This window comes from Chelonia mydas, chromosome 16 (genome assembly GCF_015237465.2).
Source record: "Chelonia mydas isolate rCheMyd1 chromosome 16, rCheMyd1.pri.v2, whole genome shotgun sequence".
Taxonomy (NCBI): Eukaryota; Metazoa; Chordata; order Testudines; family Cheloniidae; genus Chelonia; species Chelonia mydas.
In genome coordinates this window covers 23138834-23165362 of record NC_057857.1, presented here as the reverse complement: position 1 = coordinate 23165362, position 26529 = coordinate 23138834, and the positions used below count along the sequence as shown (strand labels likewise).

Here is a 26529-nt window from a genome sequence, read left to right as displayed (position 1 = left end):
TGCCCTTAGGAACGCAGAACTAATTCAGTGCTTATCAAATGGAAAATAACCTCAGCAACAAAGGGAATGTTACTCGGGAGTCTACTTCAAAATAAATGTTTAATGTGTGTGTAATTTAAATAGTCCTATAAAACGCCAGTGGCCAACATCATGACAGTGTTTCATAGAGCTGGGGGAAAAAATCCAGGGCGGTAAATTAGGAGACTTGTATTTGGCAAAACTGGAATATTGTAAAACTTAGGTGAACTATTGGGAAGCTAGTAAACAGAATCAGCATAAAGTCTCTTGTGTTGTCTTTTATAAAGAACATGCATTTTTCATAAAATGAGATGTTTTGAAATTAAGTACAAATGTTAAATTGCAATCTGGGGTTGAAATTATTGGACTTTGCCTTCCAGTTATAGTTTGAGCTCTGAATGTAATCTCAGCCCTGTATCTGTACACATGGAGATGTGACTGCTGCCTTAAGGATCTTTGTAATCACACTTTGTACCTCACTGTTGCTCGATGACTTATGAAGTTTTAAGTCCATTTACATTTTCTTAAAAAGAAAAGGAGTACTTGTGGTACCTTAGAGACTAACCAATTTATTTGAGCATAAGCTTTCATGAGCTACAGCTCACTTCATCGGATGGATTTAATCCGATGAAGTGAGCTGTAGCTCACGAAATCTTATGCTCAAATAAATTGGTTAGTCTCTAAGGTGCCACAAGTACTCCTTTTCTTTTTGCGAATACAGACTAACACGGCTGTTACTCTGAAACCTTTCATTTTCTTGCTTGTCTGGTATCTACCGTATTAGTTTGTCACCATCTTTGGCTTGGTTTTAGGATTCTCTGCTCATTTTGATTTGTGCAGAGGCTTTATATGTTTAGCTTTCCATATCCTAAGGAGATGATAACCTTTAAGATTTCAAATGCACAGCTTGTAAAGTCAAAACTCTGCATGTATTAAAGAAAACTGCTTAACAGAAAAAACCTTCAGGTCTGTTTGCTGGCAAGTAAAAGGGAAAACCCAGCAGGAAGAGGGGGCCCACATCTTGAAATATTCATCAATCATTTTCCTGGCACCAGGAAACGAATCAGCCTTTTAGTGGGTAGAACATGATCAATCACGTAATGTGGGAAATTACAGTAATTTGCCCTACCCAAAATGATGTCGTCATGCTGATAGTGAGATAGAAAGGTAGCTGTCTTGGTGCTTATTGAGAACTAAAGACTTGCATATAGCTCTTGGTGTAAAGGATTTTTAATGAATAAAATTATTTAGCATTCCATATATAAAACTTGCGTTAAGAACTTTGACATCTTTAGAACAGGTTTTAGTCTGATCCAGAGTTTATTCTCCCTGTAGCTTTCTGTTGCGGATATGTGATGTATTTGCATTTTCCTGCGATATAAAATGTTTGGATTTTTTTGGTTTTGTTTTTCTCCCTTGTTGTGTATGTGGTTCCCCCCCCCCCCCCCAAACTTTCAATATACATGTGCCTTTTTGGCATAAGAAAAGGGAGGATTCTACTCCTGTTTCAACACCATGCAGTGGGGGTTCTTATGATTTATGAATAATTATTTATAGCTCAATATATATTGGTAACAATAGGGCAGAATTGCACCCCCTGACACTTGTTTATAGCTAGAATATAGTCTATAAAATCTTGATTTTTTTTAAAAAAATTTTGTATCTAGAATGCACAATTAGAACTAGTTAGTCATTGTCCATATGTGCAGTATGTTATATTGTGCAAGATATTGCTACAAGCAAGTGAGAGGTTATTGGAAAAGAGTTCAGATAAGATGCTGCAAGTTTTAATGAGCGGGTGGCTTATAATTTTGTCCTCCTACACAAATGTCTACAATAAAAACTGACTGGAATGTGACACTGGTATTTACTACTAGAAATAACTGCCTAGTCAATTACTGGAATTCATTGGTTGGAAAAATGAATTCCTGGGGTCTCTGCATGGAGTGGTGTTCAGTGAGGTTTGTTTGCAAGGAAACTTTGAGGCTACTAGGCCTTATTCAGACATGTTTATGGAGTTACAGCTGTTCATGCTGGGTCTGAATTTGGCCTAGTGAGTTTAAATGGTGGCAGAGAGAAGGGCTTCAGTTGATCGTTTGCTTGTAGAGATGAGGGTTTTCTTGGTGTTTAGCCTATAGTAAGGATTCGGTGGTGGTCTCTGCTTGCAGGTGTATTTAGTTTGAATATTGGTACTACACTAAGTGAACAGTTTGGCTACTCAGAATGATGGTACCCTTTATTAAAACTCGTTTTCCTCCCACTACATCACTCTCGAGTACTTTCTTTAAAATAAAAATAAAAATAGTAGCTACTTTGAAAGAACCTCTGCCCAGGACTGGGCACTAAATGGTCAGGAAAATGACAGATTTTTCATCTGCTGGTGGGCAGCCTGGTGAGGAGAACAAAATAGTCTAAGACTACATATGTAGGTGCCTTTTGTTCCTCTCCCCCCCCCCCCCCCACCCCCCCCCCCCCACTCCCACCCTTGCGATAGTGGCCAGCAGAGCCTTACCTCCAGCTGGGAAAGCAGAACACATGGGCTGCTCGGAGGTTGCTCTTTCTCTCTCTGTGTAGTGTCAAATGGATGGTAAGGACAAGAGTGTGTTTTTGTTTTGGTTTTTTTTTTTGTCTGGCAGCCTGGAGAATAGAAGACCTCAAGCTTCTTTATTGGCAGATAGCTGCTGCTGCTGCTGAGCTTGCAAAAAACCACTGTGCAGTTTTCGTGTAAAAGATGAGCATAGTTTTCCTTTTTTGGCAACTGAAGTCGGACATTAAATGCATTAAATACAATATGCTGGGTTCACTTCTGTTCACTACCTTAAAACACCCAAGGGCATAATCATAGTAGAAAATACTCCTTATTAGTTGGGGAGGAATGTATTTTTGTAATAAAGACATATTAGAAGCTCTCATAGGGTATTTTCTAAACAGAATTTTATTAAAAAGTTAGCAATGCACAATTGTAAGAGGAAAGCTTAATTAAAAAACACAGGATGTTAATAGACTACATTCCAGAACTCTGGCAGATCTTCAGACCGCAGTCTAAGACAAAGTTTTACGCCTGTAGATGTGTCTAATCAATAATCCTAAACTACAGTGTGTCTCACATGTAATTGACAATATTTTAGTCAAATATGTAAAAAGGAACAAGTTAAAAGCTGTAACTTTTGTTTCGTATTAAAAATGACTGTCCTTGGATGTTGCCAGTGCAGATGTTAAACATATTTAAGTGAGCAAGCCAGCTGTTTTTTCTTTCAAAATACTGAGAGCAAAATCCCAAATCCTAGTTAGTAATTAGAAGCCTTGAAATGACCTTGAATCCAACCAAACTACAAAAGCTGTCTTGAAGTAAATTTATGGTTTTTGTTCATTGCAGAAGAGGTTAGGTAGAATGATGTACAACACTGTTTGCTAAAATATTAAGTGATAGCCTTGGGTCAACACTGAAGATGAGAAATAATTAATAAGAAATGCCATTAAAGCACAAAAGAGCAGCACAGAATGATTGCAAGCCATTTCTTCTAAAATGACTGGAAAAGTGGAATAGTTTGTCTGGAATTCAGAACCAAAGGTTGTAAAATTGCTTGTTCCAGTCTTACCTGACGGGAAGTAAATTCCCTTTTAAAAACTCTCATTTAAAAATGAGAAATAGTAAGTTAGCGTTCATGGAGGGACCAGTCAGTTTTAATAGCTCTCTATTTTAAAAAGTCTAACTCCTTTTTTTTTTCTAGGCAACAAAATTACTGTGATAGTTATGAATATTTCAGTAGCATTTGTATGTATAAAAACTGCCAGGGCTTGTCTAAGCTTGAAATGCTATAGCGTCACAGTTGCATTGCTTCAGTGTAAATACTACCTGTGCTGAAGGGAGGGGTTCTCCTGTCATGTAAGTAATTCACCTCCCTGAGAGGCAGTAGCTAGGTCTTCCGTCAACCTAGTGCTGTCTTTGCTGCGGGTTAGGTCGGCTTAACTACACCACTCAAGGGTCTGAATTTTTCACACCCTTGAGTGACGTAGATAAGACGACTTAATTTTCTAGCGTAGACAGTGTTCCTAGACCTGATATGTTACTCTGAAAATAAACTCTCCCAGTTCTGTGGCTTTCTTCTATACTTTGGAATGTTCATTTGCCGAAACTGTTCTCTGCCCCCCCACCCCCGGTTTAAAATCACTTCTGTTTCATACTAAAGGAAGCAAATAGGTAAAGAGCATTACTCCTGTTAATGTTCATATTGGATCGCACACTTCATTGTTCAGGTTGAGCCTTGAACTATTATCTTATTGATGATTAGGAGTCTTGAAATTGTCTCTGTAAGAACTAGGCTCATCTGTCAATAGAGGAGATAACCCTTGTCCCACAGCATCATAAAGATGATAAATTGCTGAAGGATGAGCTAGAAAGCACATAGTGTAATACATGTATATGTTAAATACATATATGGCTAGATTAGCTGTTAAAATGGATTTTAAGTATACAGAATACGAATATTCTTGGCATATGTGCACATACAGGAACACTAGTTCTAACTGCATTCTCATGACACATTACTCAATTATGAAAGGATGGACAGGACCTAGAAAACTGAACTTGTGTTTCAAAATTAATTAATTGTGGAAATGAATCTTCCTGAAAACAAAAATAATTGGCAGGGCATTACCTAGTGTCCTGGCTAGCATTTCCCTTCAATAAAACTCTAGGGAAGATTTTCAAAACTGCCTAAGGGATTTTGGAGCACAAGTCCCTTAATTAAGGGGGATTTGTGCTTGGAAATCCCTTACGTATGTATTGCAAATCTTTCCTCTAATATATGTGTTAGTGGTTGAGCATGCATTTTTTTCCTTGCTTTTACCTGCATTCCATATATAGTTAGCAAACTCTTGCTTTATTAAGTATTGGGGACAATTTGAGACAGTAGGGAGCAATATGTCAAACTCCTTTCTCTTCCATCAACCTAATGCCATGTTAACACTCAGTCTAAAAAAAAATACTATTTTTTTTCTCCTGATCTTTATTTTTGCAATTTGAGCATATAATTGGTCATAGCAAAGGCAACCAAGTAAGCAGCAGTCTGGCTAACTTTTTTGCTGTTTCCTATATTGCAGAATGATATATTTAGGTTAAGTAACTTGAGTGTTTTATGTTGCAAAGGTCCCAATTTTTAGAGTTACTAGTTTTAAAATAGAGGAGACTCCATTTTTGATGGTGCTGTGAAGAGTCAAGCGTCTTAGGCCTTGTCTTTGCTATGAATTTACTTTGGTATAGCTACACCACTGGCAACCATAGCTATACTGACCTACCCCCACTGTAAATTCTTCTGTCCACTTAGCTGCCACCTCTTGAGGAGGTGCGTTGCCGACACCGATGGGAGAAGCCCGCCAATGGGCAGAGATGGTGTCTACGCTGAAGCGCTACAGTGGCATGGCTGCAGCGGTGCAGCTGTGCCACTGCGGCGTTTTAAGTGCAGATCTATCCTAACTCCTGTAATCATGAGCGGTCCATTTTGTCCAAAGACTGAATTATTTTCTCTGCTTGGTAAGCTATGCTTCGTGTCCTGTGTGACTTTTGCCACAAGATGTGGTTTCCGGTCAGGGCTGTCCCTACCCATACGCAAAGTATGCAGCTGTGTACGGCACCAGGAAATTAAGGGGAACCGACTTTCCTGGGGCCTAACGCATCTGTGTGCTGCCCCAGCCCCTGTCCCAGCCCTGCCTCTTCCAGCCCCTGCCCCGCCCCCGCCCCCACTCCACCCCTGCTCTGCCCCATCCCTGTCCCCACAACCGTGAGGACTGCACAGGGGTCGGGCTTGCACTCACTGATGGCGGGAAGTGCAGTGACCTGGCTCCAGCCGCACCACTGGTGAGTGCTGGGGTGTGGTTCCCCCCTGCTCCCCAAGCCAGGTCCCCCCATGGAGGCCTGGGGCCTCACGCACTCCCTCCCGCAGGGGGCCTGCTTAGGGCCCCAGAATGGCTAGGGACGACCCTGTTTCCAGTGAAGAGAAACTCAGTTCATTTCCAACTGTCGTGTTTCAGCTAGTAGACCTGATGCCTACAATTGAGTTCTAGTTGCAGAGAACAGCCTAACTGGTTAAGTCCATGCTAGCAAATGACTACAGGTTGTTAAATACAACACAACATGCCATGCAAAGGTGAGTTTGAAGGGATTGTTTCTTTTTATGCTGGCTTTCTTGGTTTTGTTACGGAGTGTATTGGACTTAATTCCTTGTGGTCAGTTTGCGAAGTAGCAGCAGGTCTGAAGGATGCTACTTGCCTGGTTCTTCTGTCCACAAAGCAAGTAATCAAGTTGGCTGAATAAATTGGCTCAGAAGAGAAAGCAGGAAGGTAGAGGAACTGTCCTTACTGTTGAGGCATTCTCTGTGTGTGAAACGTAGAACTGGCCCTGGATGATTAGAGGGTGGAAAAATTAATGAAATCTAAAATATATGAATAAAGAGCTGAGGAAAATAATGGGGTTTTAACTGCATGAAATTGATGGGCTTACTTTGCTACATGGTACTTTGCATTGGTGAACTGCTTCATAAACGTTAAGGTTAAATTTTCAATCTTGGCCGCTAGGTTTGGGAGCCCAACTTGGGACACCATTGGCCTGATGAGTGGAAGTAGAGAGCACCCACAATTCTAGTTGAATAGGCACTGAGAGTGGGTGACACTGCTGAAACTCAAGCCCAAAATGTCTCAGATGGCGCCTCTTATAAATGGAGGCATCCATGATAAAACAGTCACTTCTGAAAACTTGACTGAAATATACAGATGGAGGTCTTGGTTTTAAATTAGTCTCAGAACTTCACTTTCCTTTTTTTATCTAGGGTATAAATCTGTGGGTCGGCTGGGAATAAAAATTGGGAGTCTTGACTCCCAGTCTGTAGCTCTACCACTATGCAAATATTTTAAAGCAATATGTTACAGAGATGGTCTCAGCCAGGTAAAACACGCAGCAGAAAGATTAGTCTAGCCATTGAACACTAGGAAGTCATTGGGCCTGTAAATACTTCGCAGAAGTTATTACTTCAGCAGATTATTAAATCTTGGCTCTTACTGCTTCGTTACTTAATAAAACACACCTAGTATGAGGGTTAGAGCAAGGGAAGCTGATATTTGATTTTTGTTTCTGGCTTTATCGTACTCTGTGATCTTGACTAAACCACTTAATCTCTGTGGCTCAATTTACCCAACTGTAGAATGGTGGTGATCTTCCCCACCGAAAGTGTTGAAACTCAGTTCGTTTTTTATAAACTGACTTCCCTCTGTTAAGGATAAAGTTCACGCCCTGCACCCCTATTTTCAGTGCCCTGAAGAGCTCTGCTGTCACTTCACCTTCTTGTTTCGCTTCTTCCTATGTATCTTCTCTAACAGCTACTTTGGTTTTCTCCCACTTTACACCACCTTTCATGCACTACCTATACTGAGAACAGTTTCCCATTTCCATGAATCAAGTTCCTTCTTTTGTTTCCTGCAAATTACTTCCCCACTTCCTTTATGAAGTTCTAAATGCATCTGAATATTTTCTGTATTCTGTTGGTCTGTTAGTGTAAACTCCTCTGGACCAAAGACCCAATCTTTTCTACATGTTTAGTAAGGTGCTGTGTACACTAAAAAAATCTATATCAAGTGATTTCAGTAATTGGATGGAAGGTTCTTTTTATGCAATCCAGTGCGTGGTGGACTTGTTACATGTACATCCTGTTTGTAAATTTTTGTTGTTAAACAGTGTAAAAGGCACTTCTAAATTTAAGTGAGTTGGAATAGTATAGTATGCTTCTAAATCCCTCATCTCCATATTACCTGGAGATAATATTTGTGCAGTTGAATCTTGATGAGGATTAGCAGATGTTAGCAGTGTGGTGGCTACATGGGGCAGCCCATCATTAATGAATACTAGTGACTTGCTCCTTGTGCCTAACGTTCTCTGGTGTTATCCTTTTACTCTTTAATAGTAATTGCCTCTAACTCCCTATGATATTGTGGCATTTGTTTTGTATTCTCCCATCCCACCCCCAAGAGGTAGGGGTGTGTGTGTGTGTGTGTATTGATTTAATGCATCAGTTGTCTTGTCTGTGGCTTTTTCAGTGTGTTGACTTCTGTAGCCAGTTTGTAGAATTTCAGGACAACTAATTTAGTTTTTTTACCTAGTCTTGCAGAAGTTCCTCAATCTAAGCTTTTGAATTAATGTGTATTAGAGCTGAATATTAACTTGCCAATTAACATAGCTTCTGTTTGCAACACATAATAGCTGTGTATATGTAGGAAGAATATGTTGTCATATGACTGAGACTGACTTTAAGGTGCAGAGCTACACTTTGCTGGGAGTCTTGAGTTAGGCTCATTGACTGATAGATTATAAATTTTGATCTAATCCCTGGAATCATTTTCTAGCAATAGTTTCACTTGCTGATCATCTCCTGTAATTTGAAACTATCTCATCCCAATCTGCTCAACCTATTTTCTTTTAAGATGCTGTTTAAGATGGGTGGACTTCGATGTATCTAATTTTTCTTCATTTTTGTGAGAAAAGGAGATTCAAGGAAAAAACAGGAATAAAAATTGTTCAGAGGTCAGGATTGTCTAAAATAGATAAACAAACCCCATTTTTAATCCAAAGCTAGTTAGTTCTAAATATCTTGTCTACTCTGCCACTGAGTCAGAATGTAGCCTGGGGTATCAAAACAGCAAGATAGTACCCTTTGTCTATTATTGACATGTATCCATCAAGGTTATCTCATAGTAATACTGCTCCTTACTGTATAGAAAGGAAAGGTATGAGGTAGTATTTGATTCATATTGCCTTAATCTTTCTAGTGCAACGTCTCCCTTTCTGTCCAAAAACTGAACCATGCCATCCTGCTTCCTCTCTCTTTAACTGGGACAATTTTTAACCTAATGTAATAGCCACTTGGAGTCCTAATGAGTCTTTTCACACGGAAGACCAGCATAATGTTGAAATTATACAGTTAATTTTTCTTGCAATGGGCCAATTTCAAAAATAATATATTGTCAGGTTTCAGAGTAGCAGCCGTGTTAGTCTGTATTCGCAAAAAGAAAAGGAGTACTTGTGGCACCTTAGAGACCAACCAATTTATTTGAGCATAAGCTTTCGTGAGCTACAGCTCACTTCATCGGATGCACACTGTGGAAAGTGTAGAAGATCTTTTTATACACACAAAGCATGAAAAAATGGGTGTTTACCACTACAAAAGGTTTTCTCTCCCCCCACCCCACTCTCCTGCTGGTAATAGCTTATCTAAAGTGATCACTCTCCTTACAATGTGTATGATAATCAAGGTGGGCCATTTCCAGCACAAATCCAGGGTTTAACAAGAATGTCTTGGGGGAGTGGGGGGTAGGAAAAAACAAGGGGAAATAGGTTACCTTGCATAATGACTTAGCCACTCCCATTCTCTATTCAAGCCTAAGTTAATTGTATCCAATTTGCAAATGAATTCCAATTCAACAGTCTCTCGCTGGAGTCTGGTTTTGAAGTTTTTTTGCTTTAAGATAGCGACCCTCATGTCTGTGATTGCGTGACCAGAGAGATTGAAGTGTTCTCCGACTGGTTTATGAATGTTATAATTCTTGACATCTGATTTGTGTCCATTTATTCTTTTACGTAGAGACTGTCCAGTTTGACCAATGTACATGGCAGAGGGGCATTGCTGGCACATGATGGCATATATCACATTGGTTGATGTGCAGGTGAACGAGCCTCTGATAGTGTGGCTGATGTGATTCGGCTCTGTGATGGTGTCCCCTGAATAGATATTTGGACACAGTTGGCAACGGGCTTTGTTGCAAGGATAGGTTCCTGGGTTAGTGGTTCTGTTGTGTGGTATGTGGTTGCTGGTGAGTATTCGCTTCAGGTTGGGGGGCTGTCTGTAGGCAAGGACTGGCCTGTCTCCCAAGATTTGTGAGAGTGTTGGGTCATCCTTCAGGATAGGTTGTAGATCCTTAATAATGCGTTGAAGGGGTTTTAGTTGGGGACTGAAGGTGACGGCTAGTGGCGTTCTGTTATTTTCTTTGTTAGGCCTGTCCTGTAGTAGGTGACTTCTGGGAACTCTCCTGGCTCTATCAATCTGTTTCTTCACTTCCGCAGGTGGGTATTGTAGTTGTAAGAATGCTTGATAGAGATCTTGTAGGTGTGTGTTTTGTCTCTGTCTGAGGGGTTGGAGCAAATGCAGTTGTATCGCAGAGCTTGGCTGTAGACAATCGATTGTGTGGTGTAGTCAGGGTGAAAGCTGGAGGCATGTAGGTAGGAATAGCGGTCAGTAGGTTTCCGGTATAGGGTGGTGTTTATGTGACCATTGTTTATTAGCACTGTAGTGTCCAGGAAGTGGATCTCTTGTGTGGACTGGACCAGGCTGAGGTTGATGGTGGGATGGAAATTGTTGAAATCATGGTGGAATTCCTCAAGGGCTTCTTTTCCATGGGTCCAGATGATGAAGATGTCATCAGTATAGCGCAAGTAGAGTAGGGGCGTTAGGGGACGAGAGCTGAGGAAGTGTTGTTCTAAGTCAGCCATAAAAATGTTGGCATACTGTGGGGCCATGCGGGTACCCATAGCAGTGCCGCTGATCTGAAGGTATACATTGTCCCCAAATGTAAAATAGTTATGGGTAAGGACAAAGTCACAAAGTTCAGCCACCAGGTTAGCCGTGACATTATCGGGGATAGTGTTCTTTACAGCTTGTAGTCCATCTTTGTGTGGAATGTTGGTGTAGAGGGCTTCTACATCCAGAGTGGCCAGGATGGTGTTATCAGGAAGATCACCGATGAATTGTAGTTTCTTCAGGAAGTCAGTGGTGTCTCGAAGGTAGCTGGGAGTGCTGGTAGCGTAGGGCCTGAGGAGGGAGTCTACGTAGCCAGACAATCCTGCTGTCAGGGTGCCAATGCCTGAGATGATGGGGCGCCCAGGATTTCCAGGAGAGACGGTTGAATTGGAATTCATTTGCAAATTGGATACAATTAACTTAGGCTTGAATAGAGACTGGGAGTGGCTAAGTCATTATGCAAGGTAACCTATTTCCCCTTGTTTTTTCCTACCCCCCACCCCGCCAAGACGTTCTTGTTAAACCCTGGATTTGTGCTGGAAATGGCCCACCTTGATTATCATACACATTGTAAGGAGAGTGATCACTTTAGATAAGCTATTACCAGCAGGAGAGTGAGGTGGGGGGAGAGAAAACCTTTTGTAGTGGTAAACACCCATTTTTTCATGCTTTGTGTGTATAAAAAGATCTTCTACACTTTCCACAGTATGCATCCGATGAAGTGAGCTGTAGCTCACGAAAGCTTATGCTCAAATAAATTGGTTGGTCTCTAGGGTGCCACAAGTACTCCTTTTCTTTTTATATTATATTGTAACTGTCTTAATTGTTCTTGTTTTTATCAGTAAATTTACTAGAAAAAGGCTACCAGGTAGGCTAATGCGCAAATGGCAGATTAACTTTTGTACGTACTTTACAAGAACCACAATGCTTCAAAGTTAAATGATACAAATCAGTGGTCAGTACAGAGTGTAAATTAAACAGTGATGTGAAGAAACATACGTTGTGCCTGAATCTTTTAATATGGAAGATGAGAAATCCCCTTAAGATTTAAAATTATTTCATGGACTGCAAGGAAAGCCCCTTTTAAAGAGTTGAATTGAGACTGCCTTCTGTGCTAATGTCCGTTGCGAGAAGCCTTTTTGTCTTAGAAATGTAGGTGAGAAGAAAGAAGCCTTGAAAAATACCTTTTCGCAAAAATCTGTTTTTTCTTTCCTTCTCTGGCTTAGAACCTGTGCAAGCCACATGGAGTTGAAAATTGCAAGGAAATAACTTGTTAGCCCTGCATTGCTGAGCCTTGGCAATAGAAATGTCAGTCTCCTTTTAACGAAGAGCACTGTGAAGCTCGCAAGCTTGTACCTTCCACCTGCAGAAGCTGGCCCAATCCAATATATTACTTGTATTCCCCTCCCCATAGTCTCTTTTAATGACTTTCTCTGAAGCGTTCTTGTGTACCAGTTTACGTTTTATGTTGATTGCTAAAAAGGGATTTTGGCCTATCTCATTGATTTGAGATTAGTTGGATGGTGAATTTTGAATGAACTAGCATTCGGTCAAAAAACTGCATCAGAGATTCTTCTGCAAAGACAGTTCATGGTAATATGATAACATATCAAACCTACAAGTAAAGCAAAACTGTTACAGATATCCTGAAGCTTGCTTTGTAACAAATTCATTGCGGCTACGTAATAGTAATGCCATCATGCAGGAGCTCATTCCTAAAATACTTACCTTGATGCAGCAAACTTCACATGTTGGTCTCTACTGTATTACGCTGCAGAGGGGAAACTTGTATGCAGTCCTCAGTCTGAGCAGGTAAATGATCAGCTTTCTGACTGCTCTGCTCTAGCCCAAGGAAGGAGCAGTCAATCTATCGCAGTGGGGTGTTCCTTCTAGAGTGCAAGAGCTATGTAACCATGCTAAGGTGAGCAACATATGAGTCTGTATGGTGGGACAAGATGCATACTGTAGCACTGTGAAAAGGGTAAAGTAGTGAATTGGAGTTGTGGGGTCTTCAGAGTGGGTCAGACTTTGTCTAACTTGCACATATTTTTATTAAAGATTGGTTGTATAAAATTCTTATGTCTGTGTGCTGATTCTGTAGTGTTATCTACAAAAGTTTGGCAAACAAAATTCATCTGCCAAAATTAGCACTCATTGAGAGAGAGGCAGAAGATGTGTGTGGTGGTGGGGTTAAGTCTCACACAGAAATTGATTAAAACTGTGCCAGCTACACTTCACCTCCTGTTTTGTTTGCTCTTGTGTGATGATTGTGAAAGTGCAGAGTCCCACAGGATACATGATTGACAACTAACTTGGTTTCCAAAATAAACCTAACTTAAATGCTACAGCTGCTAAAAGATGAGTGGTATGTGAAAACAGGAGATGTTGTTTGGGGGGACACTGGAAGAGGTATTAATGAAAAAACAAAGTGAAAAGAAAATTACATTAATGCTGATAGTAGATCAGTGAAAGTATAAACTCCTGGTTTCTTCTTTTAGGCAATTTTGATCTGAGTTGGAAAACTAAGGGCAAAGCCACCATCATCTTGGCAGAGGGATAAGTTTTTGATTAATATTTGAATCAGTTTTTGAAGACATTGAGTTGTAAAATGAGTGGCTTTTTAAAAAAAAGGCATGATTACTTGACTGTAAAGAACATTGTGTTTTGAGAGAACATTACAGGAAGCTTTGTCACAACTGAAGGCTAAGTCAATCTAATGATGACACTTAATGTCAATATCAACCATTTCACTGCTGATCATTTTAGCAGAAGCCTCAGGCTAATATGCTTATCCACTGTTGGATATAGATGTAAATAGATACCAACCAACATTGCTTCCATCTTGCTCAAATTGAGCCAACTGCTTTCCATCCCTATCCAACTTGTACATGCTTCTGCATTAGATCAGAAGTCACAGTGCTGGCTGTCAGTGATATGCTGATAGGTTCTTATCTTCCTTAATGGACTCATGTTTAACAAAAGGTGACCAGAAATTGGAACGAAACCATCGATTCACTTCATGTAGACTGCTGAACAGCCATCGGTTGCTGCTGACCTTAGGCTGGGATGGAGGCAACCTATTTTGAGAGAGAGAGGACTCCCATTTCCAATTCCTTAAAGCATTCAGTCCCTTGGCTAAAAGCATGTTAAACTTGAATCGACTCTTGTTGAGAAGGAACTTCTTGCTGTTCCTGGTTTTACAAAAAGGGGTAGATGCAGTGTTTGTTTAATGTTACCAGGGGGATTTAAGTGCAGAATAACAGATGGAGGACCAGCAGTAATGGAAAGGGCAAGACCACACCCAGTAAAAGGGTTCTAGGCCATGGAATAGAAAAACCCTTTCATTCTGTTTATGTAGGTTACTTAGGCCTAGCCACACAAACAATTGTACCAGTCTGACTAATGTTGTAAAATGGAACAACTGTGTGTGGACTGTGATACTGGATTAGCTTGCACTGGTAAACTTACAGACACAAGGCAAATCCAATAAGACTCATGTTAATGAGAGTTCACGCATGCGCGTGCACACACATTATACCTGTTTAGTTATTCACTTTTGTTAACTGGTGCAATGTCTGTGTGTAAACAAGCTCTTGGATCAGAACCATCTTTTTGTCACATGTATGTACAGTGCCTAGCACAATGAGGCCCTGGTCCATGCTTGAAGTCCCTATGTGCAATTACAGTGCACATAATGAAGAATTTTGAATGAACCTATCACTATAATTAGTATCTAATGGAAGAATAGTAGTGGAGGGAATATAAATTCCATAAAATATTGTAACGGAGCCAGCCTCATACCAAAAGCACTGAGCCAAGTGACAGCAGGAGGCTTGAACAGACAGTGGGGCAGAATGTGCCCTTTGTGTTGCATTCAGCACTACTTGTGGAGACGAGTATGAGGAGGGCACAAGAGGATAATTGCTATTGTCATTATGTGAGTTCACATTTTGAAGGTTCTTTGCTGCCAGAAGCACTCTGTTTAAATTTTGTATTCTGCAAAATCTGAATATGTCATGGGGTGCCAGGTTTAGCCCATGGGCCATGGGTTGGATAGCACCTTTACTTTAAATTTTAAAAGACATAAATATCACTTCCTGTCAACAATAAGGAGATTTGTTTGTCTCAAAAGCAGTCATATTTTTCAGGATTCTGTGTTGAGGATCCAGATCAAAACAGTATCTTGGATATGAAGGCAAACAAATATGTTCTTTTTTAAAGTTTTTTTTTTTTTTCAACTAGCAGGCAGTTAAGTTTAAAACACTGTCTAGACTTAATGGTACTGTAACATACTAGATGGGGACATACGTTAAATGTACATCTCTAATGTTAGTATTGAGCACCTTACTACACTGTAGACATCCTATAATTGACTCAAACTAAGAACAGCCTGTCATATTATCCATATAATAGGTACAGAAACATTAAATATCCAGCAAGCACATCCTCACTTTACAGCTGTCCTTCAAAGTAGATAGTCCTAATGTATATTTTTTTCCATGTTGCTTTCTAAAAATTGTCAAATTACCCCTCATAAATCTCTAACTATTCCCAGATAAAAACAACATTAAATACTAGTTTAAAGTTGAGTATGGATCAGTAACTTAAGTATAAAAACATTGCATGGATGTTTTATGTCTTAACCAGCCTTACAAACACAGGAAATTCAGATTTAAGATTAAAGACAAACATAGTCAAAGTATGGAAATACAGTTAAGAGACCTCAACATTAAACTTCACTCTGTAGTGATGTCATGCAATAACTTGTACAACTCTGATTCGTGCATAAGTGTTTAACCCCATCTTAGGTTAAAATAACTTTTGAGGAGTCTGGTGGCACCTTAAAGACTAACAGATTTATTTGGGGATAAGCTTTCGTGGGTAAAAAAACCCACTTCAGATGCATGGAGTGAAAATTACAGATACAGTTATCTGATGTGGGTTTTTTACCCAGGTATCTGTAATTTTCACTCCATGTATCTGAAGAAGTGGGTTTTTACCAACAAAAGCTTATGCCCAAATCTGTTAGTCTTTAAGGTGCCACCAGACTCCTCATTGTTTTTGTTGATACAGACTAACATTGCTACCCCTCTGATACTAAAATAATTTTGAGACACATTAGATTTTTCATTTCTCCACTCCCACCCCCCAGTGGTATCACATGACTGCATCTTCCCTAAGTGGGTTTTGGCTTCACCCTTATTGCGACTAATGAAAAGTGGTGGCTTGTTTGAAAGAGGGAATCCTGCATTTGTAGCATCAATTCTATTGAGAATGAGAGAAAATGGCAGCCATTTTGAAAGAAGGCAGTTGCTTATGAAGAAAATGTAATTTATGAAGACTAGCAACCAAAAGATGACCATTGATTCTTAAACAAGTCTCAACTTCAGATATAGCCAATGCATGATATTTCGGTGAGTTTTATCTATAATGAGTTTTACTTGTAAATTCCCAGAAAAGTCATTTTGTATTCTAAGAGCTGTAATTTTGGGGAGGGTACTCTGTAGTCTTCATTCATTAAGTGGTTGAATCCCATCTTAGGTGCAAATCTCATCTTACCTCTAACTATAGAACTAACCGGTGCTCCCATGAAAACTTGCTGTCTCACTTGTAAGCTTTAAACTAGACTGTTTCCTTACTAAACACTTTCTTCCATGCGTAGTTGCTGTAGGATAGCTCCTAGGTTGCCCTGCTGAAACAAGGATCGAACGAGTTCAGGTTTTGTACTTAAACTTTAACATTCTCCTGCCTTAATGTAGCAGTTTTCAGATGAGCTTTGTTTTAAGAAATCCCAGCAAGGTTGTTTCTTCTTTGGTTCCCAGCACTTATTAAAATGCTTTAAATCATGTGTCCAATGTGCTGAACAGGGTTGCTGCATATACCTACCCGTACAGCATTTCTGTTAGAATAATTGTAAGTGCATCATAAACCTTCCTGTGGCTCTTGATTAGATTATATTGTAAATGTTAGATTGTCTTCCTGCTTGAGTAATTTCTGAAACCTATGTTACCTTGAGTGTAAAGTCAGTTTGATTTTTTTTATTATCTTTGATTCATTTTTTTAATCACTAACAGATTAAATTAGTATTCTATGCTATTATATTGTATTCACTACTGTTAAGGGACAATGGAAATATATATTGATACAACACAAAATGTGGATGGTTATTTAAAGAGGAATATTTCCATCGACATTTTCCATGTGAAAGGCTTACCAGCCTAATTTTAGATTTCAGTTTATATTGCACTTACTGTTTTTGATGGTTCTTAAAAGTAAAGTACCTCCAACAATTCATTAGAATAAACAGCAAGGAAAAAATCTGGCAAGCTTTTGAATAACACAAATGGTTAGGTTTAAAACTGATTGTGTAGTCAGTTATGAGATGTTACCATCCAGCATCAATAGATTTCTAACTGAAAATGTTTTTGTCTTCTGGGATAGAGCCCAAGTGTGTGCATACATTCCAAAAGATGGCAAATTTTAAAACTCTCACTTGGGAGTTGGAGCTTTTTTTCCTATAGCTTCTTTATGGGATATACTGAATAGTAAAGAGCAACAGTTGCTCCTTGGAGTTTAGCTCTTCATAATAAATATTTAAAGTGAATAAGAATGTGAGTGTTTTGCTACAAAGTTACTATTCTGACTTTTACTAGCTAGAACGTCTGACTAGCAATGTTTTTACGTAGGTCATATCTTTCTACATAAAGGCATATAGATGGTATTTTGGACTATAAATGTTAAGAACTTTTCCATACTCAGTACTGTGGAATAAGGCTTGAAAGGAATATATTAAACCTGTTGGTTTTGCAAAATAACTGATTTATCTGTTCTTACAGGGCCACCCTTCTTTTCAAAAGGGTTGTAGTTGTCCTCTCCTTTATATAGAATGGTGGCCTTTGCAACATTACATATTAACCTGCTTTCCCGCTCCCCATCATGGGATTGGTCAGAGGACAGTCTAGAACTTGATGGGCTGTTTCTTCACACACTGTACTTTGTTCTCTGTCTTGAGTAACTCCAGTTCTAGATCCTGCCCTTAGATGATTCGAGGAATAAAATTACAGTGAATGAAACAAGTTGTACAATGTGACTCTAGGGCTTGAATGGATGGACTTGAGGGCCAGATATGGCTGACTTGCTCTGTTAAAGAGGAGAATTATGTTGGATACATATTTTGACTAGGTGGGGGAATAGACTGACCGAATGGAAGGCGTGTTCCTTTGTGAAATGTTTACAAAGTAAAGTTCATAAAAACTATAAGCTAAACATAAGTAAAATATAACCCAGGCTAATCCACCTGCATTTCATTTTGAATCAGTTATGACTGAAGTTGTCTCATAGCCAAGAGTCATTTAAATAATGGCATGTATGTTTCAAAAGACTGTCTTTGTTCTTTTGTCTCAATACTTTCTCATTTTTCTGTTAAGGCTCATTCTTTGACATTGCCCACCTCTTTCATAGCACAAAGTTAGTTTTTCCTTACTCAGGCCAATAAATGAGAAATCACAGCAGGATTAACAGTATGTGGTGGGTTTTTTTTTTTTTTTGGTAAGTGAAGAAAGATGTCTTAGGTTTGGACACGATTTGTGGTCAGAGCAGTCCCTCAGAGGAGGGGCAGTTGGGCCTATGGTCAGATGACAAGCCTTGGAACTACACTGTTGGCCAAGCGGAACGCAGGCCATCTGTGAAATGTGACAGTGATGAAGAGTGAAGGAGTGAGTGGTTCAGTGGGAAGAAAGTCTTCTCATTTTGTTCTTATAGAGTGATTAATCTGACTCCTCTTAAGGAACAAATTAGGACAGGAAATTGCATGTGAGCGTGTGATTCCATCCTTGAATTGTAAGGTAAAAGGCTCCGAAGCATTTGAGTTGATTATCAGGGGAAAAAATCAGAACAAATGTGGACTGTGGAATAACCCTCTCCCTCTCCTCCTACAATGCTGAGTGCAGAGAATAAACACAAAGACAAGATTACCCATTGTTGTTCCACAGCATTTTACAAGATAAAGTAAACAAAACAATTGAAAAAACCACTGCTTGAAACTGACTAAGATCTCTTGAAATTATCCCTCGCTTTTGGGTTATGAAGCCAATTTTGGCCTTTCAGATATGACAAATGTATGGACTTGATCCAGAGTCATTGACTTCAGTGGGAGTGTTTCCACTGACTGTAATTGGCTAAGCTAAGAGTGCTTCATTCCTAACCAGAAGTGTAATATTTGAATGTCTATTCTGGGTATAAGTAGCAGTTAATGAACATGCCTATGTCCATTTACTTCGATTGCTGGCTGGTTTCAAGACTGAAAGATTGACCTTTAGGTCAGTTTTCAAATGAATGCTACAGCTTCATAAAGAGGAAATACCTTAATGGTAGTACTGAGTGATGACTAGATAAGGGTTTCTGCACCGTGTGTGTGCAGGAAGTGTAAAGGGAACAATCAAAGCAACAGCGATAGCAGCTCAAGATATTTCCATTAGTAAGAATTAAAATATATATAAAACTTACAAGGAAGGATTTATTGTGTTAGAAATGACAGCATTAGTAGTTACTTTAAATTCTTGCCACATGCACAAATATATATGTGTGTTTAAAAATAGAACCTTACGTATTTGAGACTCAGTACACACTGGGATCCCAATATTTGAAAGAGTCCTTAAAATTAAAATCATGTCTGTGTTCCATGATGGAGTATAAAATTATATGAAGTTTGAGTGAGATTTCTTTTCCAGTTGTCAAGACCATCATTGCTCTGGGCTTAGTTATTAATGTGAGGGTTTGTTCTGTGTACCTAGGGAAAGGATTTTGCATTTGATTTTGGAGTCTAGTTCCTCTTTTTTTTTTTTTTTTCTTCCCAAATGGGAGGGAAGATTGTCTTGTGAGTATAGCACATGAGTGGTAATCAGAAGATGTGAGCTCTGTTTCAAGTTCTGTCAGACTGGCTGTGTGACCATAGATGAATCTCCATGCCTCAGTTTCTCTTTAAAAAGGGGATAATTTACCCTACTGTGGTGTTTGAGCCTTAATTCATTAATGTGATAAAGTGCTTTGAGATCACGTAGTGGAAGTTTCTATATTCAGTAAATACAAAATATTTCATAGATGACTCTATATTTCGCATTTAGATCCTCACTCCTTTTCCAGGTGAAGAGCAATGCTGTCTGAGAAGTCTATAATATACGCTCAGGATGTTGACCTACAAACAGACTGGCTTCTGTTTACCAGCAGAGGCAAATTTGCTGCTGCTATTTACTTCTGATATGAACATATATAGTTTGTGATTTTCAGGATAAATAAAAGCTGAAATATAACAGATCATTTTTTTTTTAAAGTAAGTTTAACTGTGTTTGGTTGCTGCCCTAGTACTACTTGCCAGATTTTTATAATCTTTAAAACAAAACAATAGAAATCTCCCCTGGGATTATTTCATATGTATGATTAAGTTATTCAGTTTCTGACTTGAAAGCCTTTGGGGTGAAAGGTTAAAGATGTGGTATGTCTTTGTTGCCATACAATGCACTTCCTTAGCCTGAAACAAGGAGATGGGTACAGTGCTGTAGGCATTAATGACTAACCAGGAAATTGGAAGGATTAGTGTGCATACATTTATTTCTAATAACCCAATTAATCCAGCGAGCATCTTGCATTCAAAATGGATGCAGCTGAAGTATAAATTTATTTGATTTAAAAAAACAAAATTACAGGGTTTTCAGTTCATACTTCAACATCTGTTAGTTTTTACATGCAGTGCCTAAACAGAGAACAAAGTAAGTAGCCGTTCAGGGTGGCTTCGTGAGGGTTAACCCATTGATACTTAGAGGGGAGCCCATTGATAAGGTACGAGAACAGCAGGAGGAGAGAAACTGATCCCATTGTCTTGTTTCTCTGCTAATGAGTTTCCAAAGCGCTGGGGCTCCTCTTCTACAGCAGTCTGTCTGTTTGAGGTAATAGTGAGTAGTGGCTCTTTATCAATTACGGGTGAAGTTCTTTCTTTGTCTTTGAATGAAAATTTGTCACTAGATCTGTAAGAATCTCTCTAACTTCTCCTTGCTACAGAGTAGCTTGTGATATTACACAGGGTGTTAGTACTGTACCTGGTGCTGAGGGGTGTACCAGGCAATTGTCGAAGATAGTCTCTCTGATGCTCAGTGCCCTCCGTCAAAAGGGGCTTTTACTTTTATAATTTTTAAAAAAAAAAATCTGGGTAGGTCACGTGATCGGAACAGTTATGTTCTGCTACATTCTTCAGACGGGAGCAAGGGAATCTGTAATGCCCACCAAGTGCAAGCTGTGCCACTTGCAGTGTGTCAGGAGTATGATTAAGGGGTGGTTAAGTCCTATAACTGAATCCCTTTATAACTTATTAGGCCTGGTTACTTGAGAGTTCCTCCAGTTTTGCTTAGTAGTTAGGTGCTTGGCTCAGTCAGGACATTTCTGCATTGCAGGTGGGAGCAAGCCTCGCAGCACAGGTAGATGGATTTGCACTAGCAGGGCTTGAGCTAGTGTGCTAAAAATAGTGTAGCTGTGGCTCAGGTGGCAGCTTGGGCTCTCAAGCTTGCTGACCAACTCTGTGTGCCTGAGCTTCGATGGCTAAACCTGACTCGCAGCCAGAGTCTCAACATCCACACTACTATTTTTAGTGCACTAGCTGGAGCCCTGCTAGAGTCTAACTGGGCCAGGGGTTGCCCCTATCTGAAGTGTAGACATACCCTCAGTTCTCTCTGGTATCTCCAGGTCCAGTAAGGGCTGAACTGGGGTCAAGACTCCTTCCATACAGAGACCTGGAGGTGCACCAGAGTTCTTTGTTTAGTGCATGCTGGAGGTCATTTTTATTTTAGCTAGATTACTTCTGACCACTTTATCTAGGAGGAGGAGGGAGGATTTTTTTGTTTAGTTTACATCTCTTATTCTTTTTTTTTGATTCTTGGTACCAGTGAGAGAGTGACCACTTTTTGATGGGTGGCTCTGCTGGATTAGTTTGAAATTGTCTGTGTATTTAGACTGGTTGGCTCTTCTCTATATTTTTAATCAGATGTCGTATAGTTTTGTGCAGCATTTAGATGCTTTGCAAACAAGCATCTTACAGACTTAATTGCTGGAAGCTTTGAATGTATCCCTGAATGATAAGATACTTTTTTTTTTCCTCTTACCATATGCCCAGGTATTATGCCAGTCTCAATTGCCCACCATGAATAATACAAATAAATATTCCCTGCCTCTTGTTAAACTGCCTCCTTTTCTTTTGAGTACACTGCCATTCTGTAATACCTCTTGTTTCAAGCTATCAGTAGGACTTAGCTTCTCAGGATACTTGGGCCATCTCCCATCACACAGTAAATAAAAAAAACTTCTAAGCTTAATGACCATCCATTTTTATGTGGGCCTTTGTCCAAGAGTGTCCTCGGATTCTGGCTATTCAGACTTCCCTTTATAAGCATATGTTCTTGTTCACTGGTGTGTAATGGTTGAATGGTAGCTGTTGTTTGGCGTGTGCTGGGTCAGAAGTGCTCCAGATGTCAGGGTGGAGTTCGGGGAGATGGTTGGGGCATAGTGCTCAACTCAGTGAATAACGGTTAAATTGAATTTGCCAGAATATAAAGGTGTAGGAGCTCCCAAGGCAGACTTAGAGAATTATAGTATGGTCAGTGCAGAACTAATGGGCCCCCTTTTAACCTTTGGAGTTCACTGGATTCTATGGATGTCTTTCACAAGAAATAAGTGACAGAATGTTATGTAAGCATCTTTTCTGTCAGTGTTGATGGAAAAATGTATTGTAAACGTGGGGTTTATATTATGATTTTTCTTTACTTTGAGTAATGAACTGAAGCATATGACTAGATGTCTCTTGAAATGGACTGTACCCATGTCATACTATACCAGTGTACAAAAGGGGGTCTATTTTCATTGGTGCACTTAATCCTCTTTTACACTTGTGGGAGCTAGGCAAGTATACAGACATATAAGCCTCTTGGACTGCCTTTCATCTGTTGTGATGCATCCGTCAAGCTACAATATGCAAGAATTGAATTTTTAGTCTGTTTCTCTAAAAACATGTTTAAAAGTCAGCTTTTCTATATGTATTCAAACATCTCCATGTCTTCCTTATAGGTAATTCAGCCAGAGTGAGATGAATTATGGAGAGATTTATTTTAGCAACACTTGATGTAACAATCACTTCAGTATTATAAAATTTAAATTTTTTTTAGAAAACAAACAAACCCAAGCTTGAAAACTAAGTTAGAAAAAACATCTTTTTAAACTTGCTGTCTGAATTTGATAAAGAAATCACTGAGGAAAAACATAGATCACTATGCTATTTTTTAAATAAAGTCATGGTTCTGAATAGAACTGCAGTTACAATAACAGATTTTTCTCTGTTTGGAGCAGCAGTGTGTACTAAATTTACTATGAAGTTCTCTTCCCAAGTTTTTTAAAGTGGAGGTTTAAAAAAAAAAAGTGTTTGGAAATTTAGATTCAATTAGTGTGGGAGGAAAAATGATTAACAGGTACAACTGGAAAAGTTACTTTAAAACATGCTTTTACTTCTGCTTTGAATGATTTCAAGTGTTTTGTCATCAAAAGACGGTTTTTAGAATGGTGTCACCATATCTAAAATGAAAGCTAATGACAGAGATGGCATCCTACAAACATGAGATAATAGCAGAAGGCAGATGTGGATGGAATGAGCCTCAAAGATAAAGTGCTTTTGGAATTGCACACGGCAGGAGCTAATACCATTTGTAAACATGGTGGAAAGTAGGCAGGGAGGTAGGTGGTGACAACAATTGGATTTCCCTTGACACTTCTCCTTGTCTATCACACAATCCCCATACCAGGGTAGCTGAACTCCTTAATGTAAGCTTCTCCCTTTAACAATAGAAGCCTGAAAGACTTATGTTGGGAAGACCAACAATAAAGTAGGAAGGGTTCCAGTGATACTGGAAAGCTGTAGAAGACTCTGTATATAAGGCTTGCCTCAGGGAGTCCATTTAACAGATAATTGTGTCACTGATTGGCAATAAACTAGTTAGGTAGCTGTGTTGATGCTGGGAATGTTTTAGCACCATTGAGATATTTTGGTTGCAGAATATTGAATTTTTATCGCAGTTTGTTTAGTGTTTTTCAGTGGAGCATGGCTTTTAGCACTTTCTTACTGGCTTGTTTGAAACTTTGTAAAGTACTAGAATTTTTGAAAAAGCAAACAATATTAACATTTAAATGCCACTATGAAAGACCTAGGTCTAGCTACATGTTAGAACACAATTTAGTCTCCACTCTATCTTATTGTAAGCTTTTCATTGTGGAGTATGTGCCTTGTTATATTTAAAAAATATAGTGGTTTTGGATAGGAGATTAAAAAATGGATTATGGAAATTGCATGAGATCCTTACGACTTCCCACATGATTTAAACAAGACTTAGCAGCACTGCTCTTTTTCTTTTTGACATGTTGTTGTTGCTTGACAACACTGGTGTTTAAGTTTTAGGGCATGAGTTAGGAGGTGGTTAAGATGAGATCTACAAAAAATAGCCTGCATTACATTATTTAATCATCTATGGAGAAAATTCACAGAAGAAAAAACATGTTTGTAATCATGTAGAGTTCTACTCTTCAAAACTTCCTCCTCCCCCTTCCCCCCCCCCAAAAATTATTATTATATTTATTGACTGACTGGGAGTGGAGATAAATAGTAACTTTGAATTTGTAAATTATTCCCCATCTGCCTTTCAAGATGTGGCAATTTAATCAAAGAAGAAATTTCATGGGGAGACGTATCTTAAGTAGGTGGAAATGTTTTGGATTCCATATTTGGCAATAGATATATGGTGTGAAATACAATATTTCAATGCAGTAGCATCCATCTCACTCCTTATCTTTCTGAAAAATAATTGAGAAGGGTTGCGTAATCCCTGATCTGTACTCTTGTGGGACTACAGACATGCAGGCTTTAACAGGCCTGTGTGTAGATATATAACAGCAGTTCTTACAAGATGTGTAGTTCGCTATGTGCCAGACACGCAATCTGAGCTTCCCAGTGCCCGTCACTGGACTATGACTATGGGAAACAGATTAAATTGTCACGTACTCACTGGAATCAGCAGAGGAAACCTTGTGGCCCCCTCAGTTATGATGCATCAGTTCAAGTTTACAAGATATATATATTCCCAATAAATAGTATTTCACTGTGTTTTAATATGAAGAATGGCTGTGTCTAAATGGATAACTGATATGTAGCCTAAATATGGTGTAATAAGTTCTCTAAGCATCACTATTTGATACTTGATGTTGTTTCAGCAGCTGGATCTTAATGTATAAAGTTGAGTTACAGCAGCATTGTCTATCTGGATTCTAGAAGGTGTAATGCTTCTGCAACTATTACTTAAATCTGGTTTAATGTTGTATATGCAAAATTGTTCAAACTGTTAAAAGCTGAGGTGAATTGCTCAGCCTTTTCATGGTGGCAGTAAGGAAGATATATCAATTTAAAAAGACAAAACAAAACATTCGGTGCTGATACTTATTTTTTCCCTTTGTAGGATTTTGTCGAGAGTCTTCCACAGAACATGATCCACCTCCTAGTAAGTACGAGATGTAAATGTTCTTGTTCCTTTCCAGAAAACGATTAGTGCAGGAGCAGTACTCTAGTGGGTGTCAATAGGATATAGATTATATTCGAAGCCTTAAACTTTGTGAAATGTCTGCTCTCTCTCCTTTGACAGTAGATGCCTTTTGCTTGATTATTTTGGGATCAGGAGAGGAAGGTCTTCCAGAGCTCCTTGCATGGTTAATGGCTTCCTTCCCCCTGCTTGATGATGTCTCCTACCATAGCTTGTCACAGCCATTTCATACAGTGGCTTTAGGGTGCTGTTGAATCAGAGGGGCACTTGATCCCCACAGAGGTGGAGTGTGCTAGCTCCATTAATGCTCCTAAGGGCTGGATATGCTCTTTATTATGCTTGCTTGAACTTGCTTTATGATGCTTAGTCTTGCTGTCCTGTCATAGAATCATAGAATTGTAGGACTGGAAGGGACCTCGAGGTCTTCTAGTCCAGTCCCCTGCCTTCAAGGCAGGTGGGAATGCTGGGCTTACTTGTGATCTGAACTACTTGTATGTTCTGCATGGCATCATGTTGTACTATTGCTAGATTACCAAAGAGGCCTTAGCTTGGATTTGCACACATTTCTTGAATAGCTAACTGTGACTGATACCCTAATGTTGGCTTATGCTCTTTGTGAAAAGCCTGTTTAGTGTGGTGATAGAAGTAGGTGTTCTACAAACGAGTATTTTTGTAATGGTTGCAAAGCTAATTGCTTTCCAAGATTTTATGGTATTTTCCCAAATCTTTTAAAGCCAGTGTTCCCAATGTGGGGTGTTTGAAACTACCCTCCCTTTCAATATAGTTAGAAGGGAGTGGCTGGAAGTTAAAGCCACACAAAATCAGATTAGAAACAAGGCACAATTTAACAGTGAGGTTGATGAACCATTGGAACAAACTACAGAGAGGAGCAGTGGTTTCTCCATTTCTTGATGTCTTCAGATCAAGACTGGGTGCCTTACAGGAAGATACGCTGTAGCCAAACACAAATTATTGAGCTCAATAGAAGGGTAACTGGGTGAAATTGAATAGCCTGTGACGTATAGGAGGTAAGACCAGATCTAATGGTCCTTTTTTGCCTTAAATTCTATGAATGTATGAAGAGACTGAAGCCTACATCTATATTTCTTGGCATGTGACACTTCACTATATTTAAGTCCACATGTGCATGATCAATGCATACAAAAATCAAACTGTTGAAGCATTTCCTTGCCATGACATATTTAAGTAACTGACTTCTACAGGAAGTCATCTGGTAAGACTTGCTATTAAGATAACATAATAGTAGTAATCACTTAGTGGGCCATGAATACAAATATTTCTGAGAAATCTGGGGAAGTGCTTTACATTTCTGAATA

At 39.2% G+C, this 26529-nt stretch overlaps 1 protein-coding gene across 5 annotated transcripts in view; it reads left to right on the top strand.

Moving 5' to 3' along the window:
• NR6A1 (nuclear receptor subfamily 6 group A member 1) overlaps positions 1-26529 on the top strand; it is a 189246-nt gene that overhangs the window by 11325 nt on the left and 151392 nt on the right. For all 5 annotated transcript variants that reach the window (XM_043530313.1, XM_043530315.1, XM_037879721.2 and 2 more), the window contains exon 2: positions 25112-25153. In XM_043530313.1, the coding sequence (XP_043386248.1) occupies positions 25112-25153 (42 nt within the window). The remainder of the gene's footprint in view (positions 1-25111; positions 25154-26529) is intronic.